Below are 10,256 nucleotides of genomic sequence, written 5' to 3'. Positions count from 1 at the left end.
GAGCCTGCTTTGGATTCTGTGTCTCCCTCTCTCTCTGCCCCTCCCCTGCTCATGCTCTCTCTCTCTCTCTCTCTCTCTCTCTCTCTCTCTCTCAAAAATAAATAAACATTAAAAAAATGTTTTTAAAAATGTCCACACAGGAACAAAAAAAGACTCCTATTTATGCAAATAGTTTTGACCTTGTGGGACTTTGGAAAGGGACCTCCTGGGGACAACAATTTGAAAATCATTCTTTTGGATTCATCAAGGTTTACCCCTAAACTGATGAATCACATTCCCTGAGAAGTGGATAGTGGGAAACAGTGGGTTCTGTTAACATGGAAGAAGGAACAGGATCGTGTTGATAGAGTTAAACGACAAACATTCAACTGAGTAAACTCAAGGATGTAATTGGCTTTATTCAGCGATTTCATGAATCAGGCAGCATCCCTTCTAGTGAACAGAAGCATGCTCCGGGTAGTCATACAAAATGGAAGGCTTTTATAGGCCGAAATGGGTGGGATAAGGAAGTTATTAGCAAAAGAAGAAAAGATTTATTCCAAGCAAAGTCACTTTTATCGTGCAGATGACCTCACTAGTGCTGATCAGGACCTTCCAGACTGATTGGTTTAAAACTCCACTCCCGGGAGAGGTTGAAACTGTAATTAGGCGTTAAGGCCTGGTGGAGCTTAACATAAGTGACTTCATTTGGGAAACAAAACCAAACAAAACAGGTGGTGTGGGATAATTAAGGGGACAATGGCCTAATGAGATGTTTGAATTAAGATATATTTCTGCTGCTTACAAGAGTAATCTAGAGCATAACTGTTGGGAGTGGGTGGCTGAGTGGAGGAGCGGGGTCTTTGGAAACAAGGAGATCAAAGGTAATGGGTGGGTTGGCCATGTGGACGTTGGAGGCCCCCAGGAAAATGGCGGCAGGGCTTACAGTAGTAAGGAAGACTAAGAGCCAGTCGTTAAAGTCTCCAGTGGTTATAGAAGAGTGGCCAGAAGTTAAGTCAGTCACAGGGACCAAGATGAGGAGGCATTAGCACAGCTGAACAGAATGGACTTCAAAGGAGGGAGCAATGTTTGACAGCGGTGTTCCCCAATGTGGAGGACACTAACCCCACCTCCCAGCCTATGGAATATGTTGTGTTGCGAAGGCTGCAAGGGAAATGGTGTCCTCAGAGGGAAATCAGGTTTCCATTAAGGTAAGGGGGTGGTGGGGCGCCTGGGTGGCTCAGTCGGTTGAGCCTCCGACTTGGGCTCAGGTCATGATCTCACGGTTTGTGAGTTCGAGCCCCGCGTGGGGCTCTGTGCCGACAGCTCAGAGCCTGGAGACTGCTTCAGATTCTGGGTCTCCCCTTCTCTCTGCCCCCCCCACCCCATGCTCTGTCTCTGTCTCTCTCTCAAAAATAAACATGAAAAAATTAAAAAAAAAAGGTAAGGAGGTGGAAAAAATTGTTCAGAAAAGGTGTTGAGAATATAAAGAGTGATAGTTATGCAGCGGCCATTCCAGAATAGGCATGATGGAAGTTTTTGGTTGCTGAGAGAAGAGTAGAACTTTGGGTAACAAGAGAAGAAACAGTATTATGTTGAGGAGTATACTTGGGAGATGGGGGAGAGGGAATATCTGACTAGAGAGACTTAGATTTGGGAAAACACCTCTGAAAATAAGTCTGTAACTACCCTAGATTTAGCCCTGACAGCCTCGGGGAGGACCAGACTATAAAAATTAATAAAGGGAAACCTCACTAAACTGGGGTCAGGAGGTTGGACCGGGTGGGGGTGGGGGGCTCTCACGCCCTACCATTCCTCTCAATTACAGGCTCAACAGGAAGAGAAGGACCTTGCACATGGCTACTGCTTCACTACCCCAGCAGGAGGAAGGAAGTCTTCCTCTTCCCCTTACACCCCGGCAACAGCCCAACCAATGAGAGGCAGTCACAGCTCAACCAATGAGAGGCCACTATACTTCCAACTCCCAGTTTACTCCAATGGACTTCTTGTTTACAACCGCCCTTCCAACTGCCCCCTTTCCTCTATAAAGAGCCTTCCTAAGCTTTGTTCTCCGGACCTGCCTATGGTTTTGCTGCAGCTTCCTTGTCCCAGATTGCAATTCTCTGCTATTCCTGAATAAACACATTTTTTTTTTTTTTGCTGGTAAAATAACTGGCAGTTTATTTTTTAAGGTTAATAAGACAGACCTCCAGAATTCAGCCTAGATTTGGAGAAAGAGGCCATGAGGTTACCAAGGCCTGAGGATTTTGGGGTGGGATGGAGTGGGATGGATGGGAACTGACAGGCTTGTATTTTGTTAGACTGAAGGACACTTCATTTGTTTTTTCAGAACAAAGGAATATCTGCCTCAGAGAAGTATGCAAATTCATACCTCTTAAGAGGTGGAAATGTTTCCAGCTTTGAAATTAACTTGTCCTGTTTCTAACAATCTCATTCAAGTTATTTAAAGTTGTAGGGGCTTCTGCCAGAGCACTTATTCAGTTACAACAAATCACCATTAAGTGCTATAAATTGTTTTAAGAAAGACTATGAGACCATTGTCCTCAGTGGGACCAAAAAGATCCAGGATTGTTCTCGGTTTAAATATTTTAAGATAGTGCTCCAACCTACCAAACAAACAGACAAAAAGGATTTGTTACCTATATCTAAATCATCTCTACAGATTTAGCCTGAATAAAGTCACTTGGTTTGTCATGATGCTTTAAGGTAATATGACCACAACTAATTACTTCCATAGTGGTCAATGTTACCTAAAATGCTGCTGCACTGGTAGATGACTAAAGGCAAGGAAGTGGTTTGCTTTCCTGATGAGTAAATTACCATAGCAGTGTTTTCTTGCTTGTTTTCAGAGGCTTGCTAACGTGGCCACAGATGAGTAGCAAAGAACCCAAAACTCCTTGGTCCTTTGCAATCACAAACAGACAGGCAATCATGGGCTCTCCATCACTGCCAAGAATATACAGTTCCGGAAGCTTGAATACCACTGGCCAAAGTGTATTTTGATGACATCATCATTTGTAATTCTGTTTTTATGGGTTAAATATAGTTTTATTTGGAGGTTTTGCTTCAAAGGCTAGGCGCTTATTTGGGTATGCGTAACCAGATTAAACCAGAATTGGCTTCATTTTTTTTTTTAAATGTTCATTTATTTTTGAGAGAGAGAGAGAACATATGAGAGTTGAGAAGAGGGCAGAGAGAGAGGGAAACAAAGGATCCGAAGCAGGCCCTGCGATGACAGGACAGAGCCCAATGCCAGGCTCAAACTCATGAACCATGAGATCATGACCTGAGCTGAAGTCTGACACTTAACCGACTGAGCCACCCAGCTGCCCCCAAACCAGAATTGGCTTCTTAAACATGGACTGTGGGTGTTTTCGATGTTGGAGTTCATTTATTTAGTAACGTTACTCATCCAAATATATATCTAAACTTTGATTTTACTCCCAATGCCAACATTAAAAATAACTTTCATGGGGCACCTGGGTGGCGCATTGGGTTGAGCGTCCGACTTCAGCCAGGTCACGATCTCGCGGTCCGGGAGTTCGAGCCCCGCGTCAGGCTCTGGGCTGATGGCTCAGAGCCTGGAGCCTGTTTCCCATTCTGTGTCTCCCTCTCTCTCTGCCCCTCCCCCGTTCATGCTCTGTCTCTCTCTGTCCCCAAAATAAACGTTGAAAAAAAAAATTAAAAAAAAATAACTTTCATGGTGTTATATAGAGAACCTCAACAGTTATATAATCACTCCCATTTTACGGATAAGAAAACTGAGGCTCTAAGAGGCAAGCTTGCCCAAGGTCACACGCAGCTCGGCAAGGGCCAGAGATGAGGTTTTCACCCGGATCTGAATGCTTCTTGTCAATGCTCTTAACCACGGCACTGCAGCATAGAGTGCCTGCCTCCTGTAGTGGACATTTGGAAAAATTCTTAAAACTGGATTACGGGGCTGTCACTTTTGAAGTCCGAAATCCCATGGTCTGGAGTGAAGTATAATTACATACAAGCTACGTCTTAAGTATGTGTTTTGCAGGATCTCCCTGCCATGGTTTACTCATCCCAGTCGTTACACTCATCTGTGCGTGTGTGATGAAATGTTCCCAGATGGGCTGTGGCGTGCGTGCTTACCTTAGAAACACTGTTTTCAGGTATATTAGTGCAGTCTGCCTTCCAAGTTTGCCCGTGAAGTGAGCAGGTGAGCAGGTGGGTGTGACAAGTTAAACATCTGGGAGCCCTGATGAAATTTTAGGTGCTGCCTTTTGGCATGTTCCTTCAACTGGGTGTCCCCAAAGTCTAAGAGCAGCTTAAAAAATATATATATATAAATATATTTTATGGAGTACCTACCAGCTTACTAGATAGAAAAGTCCCAGATTGGCCTGCCATTGATGAGAGAAGCCAAGGAGTTAAGCATGAAGCGTTGGGTCACAAGGAGTGCAGGCTTTGGAAAGGAGCAGGGTAAAAAGGTGAAGACAGCAGGAGAGCAGGAAGCTACTTCGTACCATGTGGGATCTCCCCGACACCCCTTAACATTTGCAGCAAAGTTACCGAATCTGGAAAATGCCGAATGCGTCAGGATTTCATGTGGGACGCGGTGAGACCCATCTGGGTTTGCTGTGGGAACCATGTTTCTGTGCTTGATTCTAGAAGAAACAAAACGGCACATACAAATGTCAGAGAGCACAGAGGCGCTGATGTATGGAGGATGTAAAAGCATGGAGATCCCCCCGGGAGGGTCCTGAGATATAAGCTGGAATCGGGGGTAACCTAAGCCAGTGTCTGGGCTATCCCACCATTAGATAGTATGGCCCCCCCCCCCTTGAGTTTTTGTTGTCGACTTGACCAGTGTCGGTAGCCCGTGGTTTTTATTTCTTCTTTCATCATCTCTCAGATTCTCCATAATAATAAGTAACACATCCTAAAGGCCTTCGATGCTGTAGTCTCTTGATCAGCATGCATTATTTCCTCTCTTCAGGCCATCTGAATGAAAGTTTTACAAATGAAGGATTTGAGCCCAGGGAAGTTAAGACTTACCCCAGTTTCCACAGCTCATGACTCCACGCTTCTTCCTGTAAACCACACCACCTCACACGCGTCATTCCACAGTCGTCGTCTGCAGTCAAAAGGAACTCCTGAACTTTGCATCTTTCCCCTGAACACTAAGCCTGAGACCATCTCCTTGTCTTGGCCAATTTTCTCTAGTGTGGTAAACAGAGAGCCTTGTGTAACAGTGTTGTAACCTGACAGGTGCAAAGAGTACAGGTGCCCCGGTTGCCACAACAGAAGGTAAAAATCATCCCACAGGCTCACTAAGTCACAGGCTCCTCTTGGTGTCACCGAGGCCACGACAAGCTCCTGGAGCATGAAAAATGCCCCCACCATTTCAAGAATAAAAAACAAAATCATTCATACGCAGTGTTGACATCGAGCAGGCAATTCAATAAATGTTCTTGACTAATTGGTAACTTAGTAATTTTTATAATACGGGTCATTGGGTGAAGGGGATGGGAAATACAGAACCATGTGTCTGTGCTTGATTCTATATGTTTGGGTGAGGAATCAGGGCAGGAGAAAGTCTATTTCCAGGACCCCGAGCATATATTTCTGGTCAGGCCTGCCACAGACTCGTAGTCCAACAACCTCATTGTACAGATGGGTGAATTTCGAGGCCCAGGATAAAGAGAGGGATTTATACAGCTAAAGAAACTCATACAGCTAATTAGCGGGACAATGGAACTCAGTTCCTTCCTTTGCAAAAAGTACTCTAGGTGATTCAAACTGTCTCTCTTCTCTGCCACCAAATGCCTGCTATTAGGATTCCTATTTTTTTTTTTTTTTCCAAAATGAGTTATGGCAAGAATGAACAGGAGAGGAGCTCTGGGCAAAGGCTTCCAAAAGGAATAGCAACGCACTATGTCTGAACAGTCTAGAAGTAAAGGCATGGCCTTTAATGCCTTTGTATGCCTGGATTTGCCATGTGTCTGGACTGCCAGCAGGTAAGAATGCAGTTGAAGCCTTGTTGATGTTCGACACTGTTTTAGCGACATCTTCCAGCCCCAGCCCCTGTCTCAAGGTAACGGGAGAGCCAAGCAGTATTCCCCACCCCTTTCAGAAGGCCTTTCTCAAACTGGCCTCAAAAGGCTATGAGCAATCAGTTTCCCCCGAGTCCTAATCCCAAGATTGCCAGTGCCAATGCCTAGCAAGCAGACTGCCTCTCTCCCGAATTGGTTACCCTCGGCTCTCCCCAAAGGGAGACCATTCGCTCTTGAACAGGCAGTTGCTGACCGATGACTCTGTGCGGCATGAGGCAAGGATGTGAGGATACAGCGTTGACTTGTGGCTGCCCTCAATGAGCTCCCAGTCAAGTAGGTGAAGCAGACAGTAAGCAATTTCACAGATCAGCCCAACATAAGTACTTACAATACATCAGGCACAATGCCACGTCCTTTGGATGCAAGGATGGACAAGACCAAATCCAGCCCTCTTCACCTCAGAGACAAACAGGAAAACAATGACAATAACAGTGTTTAACTGCCGTGAGAGAGCTCAGCTCAGGAGCTGGGGGGAAGGAAGTCTGAAGAGAGGGACCTAAAGGGAGTGTTGTTCACAAAACCACCGTGGCACTGGGAAAATTCTGGGAAACCACCAATGGGACTGAGGCAACAAAGGCCTCAAAATGAAAGGCTTAACACTTTGTCTTAAGTGTTGTCTTAAGAGCTGCAAGCTATAGGGCCCCAAGCCAGCTTCTTAGAACTCCAGGCAAGGACAAGGAACTTCAAGGGGAAGGTTTTGCCGATACTAAATTGCAGGCACAATTGTGACGCAGCCTGAAATCTGCCTTCTGGAGCCTCCTCCAAAGTTCTTCTCCAGTTGTGATTTCTCCCTGCCTGAAAAGACCTGTCCCAGAAAGAGTCCCAAACTAATTCATTCTGATAGGTGAACAACTGGTAAAGGCTGTGTCTCCCAGACCTGCCTGGGGATAAACCAGTCACCGGGTGTCACTCCTGACGGTACTGTTGACCTTGTTTTTCTCCTGGTGTAATACTGCGAGTTATAATAAGAAATATATATTTGGTCTACCTCCCCAGTTCTGGCACAAAGCTCCTAAAACTCTCGGAATTTCCTAGGTGATGAGAGTGATAAAGGTGTCTTGATACTTATCAACCCCCCTTCAACCACCCATGAGCTTATGTTTTTTTTTTTTAATTTTTTTTCAACGTTTTTATTTATTTTTGGGACAGAGAGAGACAGAGCATGAATGGGGGAGGGGCAGAGAGAGAGGGAGACACAGAATCGGAAGCAGGCTCCAGGCTCCGAGCCATCGGCCCAGAGCCTGACGCGGGGCTCGAACTCCCGGACCGCGAGATCGTGACCTGGCTGAAGTCGGACGCTTAACCGACTGCGCCACCCAGGCGCCCCGCATGAGCTTATGTTAATGAAGTAATTTTTGGAAAGCACTAAGGACAGGGGAACCAACCACGTGACTAGAAGGTTGACCCTTTCAGTCCCACCCTGCTGACCTCTCCGGATGGGAGAGGCGCTGGAGGTTGAATCAATCACCAATGGCCAGGGAGCCAATGATTTAATCAACCATGCCTGTGCAATGAAGCCTCCACAAACCCCCACAAGGACAGTGTTCTGAGGGCATCCAGGTTGGTGAACTGGAACCCTTCCACATGTCACCATGCTGGGCCCCAAGCTCCACAGGTACAGATGCTACTTTGTGCAGGACCTCACCTTAAGTATCCTCTCATAGCCTCTGTAAGACACTGGTAATCTAGTAAACTGGTTTCCTGAGTCCTGTGAGCTGCTCCAGCGAATCAACTGAACCCAAGGAGGGGGTCCCAGGAACCTCTGACTTATTGCCAGTTAGTAAGAAGTATAGGTAACAACCTGGACGTGCCACTGGCATCTAAAGTGGAGGGCAGTCTTGTGGGACCGAGCCCTTACCCTGTGGGATCTGCCGCTGTCCCCAGGTAGAGAGTGTTACCCTTAGGAAATAAAAATACCCATTATGTTGCTAACAAAAAGTGGGCTTATTTAGGAACAGCAGAGAATTGCAACCTGGGACAAGCAAGCCACGACAAAAACCATAGGCAAGCAAGTCTAGGGAACAAAGCCAATGAAGGCTCTTTTATAGAGGCAAGGTGGGGGGGGGGGGGGGCAGTTGGGAGGGCGGTTGTAAAGAAGAAGCCCATTGGAGTAAACTAGGAGTTCCAAGTACAGTGGCTTTTCATTGGCTGCGTTGTAACAGTCTCTCATTGGCTGGGCTGTTGCCGGGGGAGGAGGAAGCCTTCCTTCCTCTGGCCCGGATAGTAAAGTAGTGGCCACAGTGCAAGGTCCACCTCTTCACGTTGGATCCACAATTGACCAACAGTGGTAGGGTGTGAGAGCTGCCCCTGCCAAACCTCCCGACTCCATCTAAGTGAGGTTTTCCTTTAATGATTTTCACAATAGTGTCAGAATTGAGATGAACGGTAGGACACCCAGCTGGTGTCAGAGAATTGCTTTGGTGGTGTTGAAAAAAACCCCACTTTAGAATTGTTGGAGCAGAATTTTACCCGGGGATTTTTATTGAGTAGATCTGGGGTAGGTTCTGGGAATGTTTTTAACAAGGGCTCCAGGTGATGAATCTTCCCTTCAGGCAAATTGTGGAAACCATGAAGTAAAGCATTATCCTCAGGAATTTGCAATGAAGGCTTTGATTCCTAATGTGGGATCTCAAACACACCTACCTAAGTAGTAGAGTGTAAAGGTTTTTAATAATAAAACAGAACTTACATTTGAAGAGCATCCTATAGTTACATTATCACACCTGCTATAAATGTTACCACATTAGAACCTCCTAAGAGCCTAGTAAACTGGGTAGGCCAGGGATTCTTGTCCCCATTTTAGGGATGAGGAAACCCGCCAAAGTGTAGCTTGTAATATAATTAGAGCAAAAACAAATACGCATTAAGTGATGCAAGAACAACACAAAGCCAGATGCCTAACTTTGCAACAGCATATTTTATAACACGGTATTCAAAGTCCGAAGGGATATAGGGCCCAAGGGTAGCCTGAAGCAAATAGGAATCCAAAGCCTCCCAAAGGGGGAGAGAGTTCTACATCTGGAAACTCTTATTTTCTATGTCACCATGAAATTTGTCTACACTGACTTCTCATGTGAACTGTACCAGTTACATTTTCCACAACCACATATTATACCACAAACCAGTCTGACCTGCAAGGGAAGTACAGGCTTTGGGCCTTTTGCAATTGCAATGCTCTGCTGTCTAACCAGTTTGTTTTTGCAGAACGACATGTGGCTGGGTCAAGATGAAGACGTCCTAGTGAAGCCTTGCCTAGGCTCCCTTCCGGGCCTACTTTGGGCTTCAGATACAGTGGAGTCGAAGGATATCATTTCATCCAATTGTACTGATGTCTTTTCTGGATTAGGCATTGTGCCGGCAGCTGTGGGTCACTCTGAGGAATTCATAGTCTAGGTAGGAGAGAAAGGAAGACATAATACACAACCAGTGATTGCCTAAGTCAGGAAGAATTGCAAAGCAGAATAAGCAACGTTCTACGGTGATGGAGCGGGAATCAATAGTTCTCATGGAAGATCCTGGAAGGCTTATTGGAGGAAGTGGCATTTCTGCCGGGCCTTGAAAGAGAGGTAGGCATTCCAAAGAGAGAGAAGGGAATCCAGAAGCAAAGGCATCAGAAACCTGAGCCCAAAGAAGATCTACTGGCAGCCTGTTGCACGTGTGGGGCAAGTGGGGGGAATTCTCTGGGCCTTATACTTGTGGGTAGGGAACTTGTGGCAGCTGTACCTTGCTTCTCCTTTCTGAACATCATTAACATTTAATTCCGAGCGTTCCATCTTTAACGATATTGCAAGGGGCCTATGGACAGTACAGTGTGGCTTCCTTTCAAGGGGGAGTGTTTTGGGCAGGCAGTGCTGTCCCAGGACCCGCTGTCTTCCAGGGATGCCTAGTTTATTGGGTTAGAGCATTGTGTGCATCAGAAAAGGATTACAGAAGTCCTTCTATACCACGCTGAAGGATTGTAGGGACTTGCGACACATTGAAAGGTTTTTTGTTTTTTTTTTTTTTTTTTTTTTTAACATTGAAAGGTTTTAAGCGGATAAGTAACAGGTCACCTATACATCTTAGGTAAGATAAATCCCTTTGGTTGCAGTCTGGGAGATGGCGTGAGCCAAGGCAAGAGTGGAAGGAGAGAGCCCAGCCCGGAGGCTACTGTAGAGCTCCAAAGCGAAAAGT

At 45.9% G+C, this 10,256-nt stretch overlaps 1 protein-coding gene across 2 annotated transcripts in view; it reads right to left on the bottom strand.

Annotated features, from left to right (window-relative positions):
- Nucleotides 1-8,981: 8,981 nt before the first annotated feature.
- The window catches only part of LOC101095724 (P2R1A-PPP2R2A-interacting phosphatase regulator 1-like), a 101,578-nt gene continuing 100,303 nt past the window's right edge, over nt 8,982-10,256 (bottom strand). For both annotated transcript variants that reach the window (XM_019824334.2, XR_006592839.1), the window contains one exon: nt 8,982-9,472. In XM_019824334.2, the coding sequence (XP_019679893.1) occupies nt 9,472 (1 nt within the window). In that variant the 3' untranslated portion in view covers nt 8,982-9,471. The remainder of the gene's footprint in view (nt 9,473-10,256) is intronic.

This window comes from Felis catus, chromosome X (assembly GCF_018350175.1).
Source record: "Felis catus isolate Fca126 chromosome X, F.catus_Fca126_mat1.0, whole genome shotgun sequence".
In the NCBI taxonomy this organism is placed as follows: Eukaryota; Metazoa; Chordata; class Mammalia; order Carnivora; family Felidae; genus Felis; species Felis catus.
This window is presented reverse-complemented; position numbering and strand designations above follow the sequence as displayed.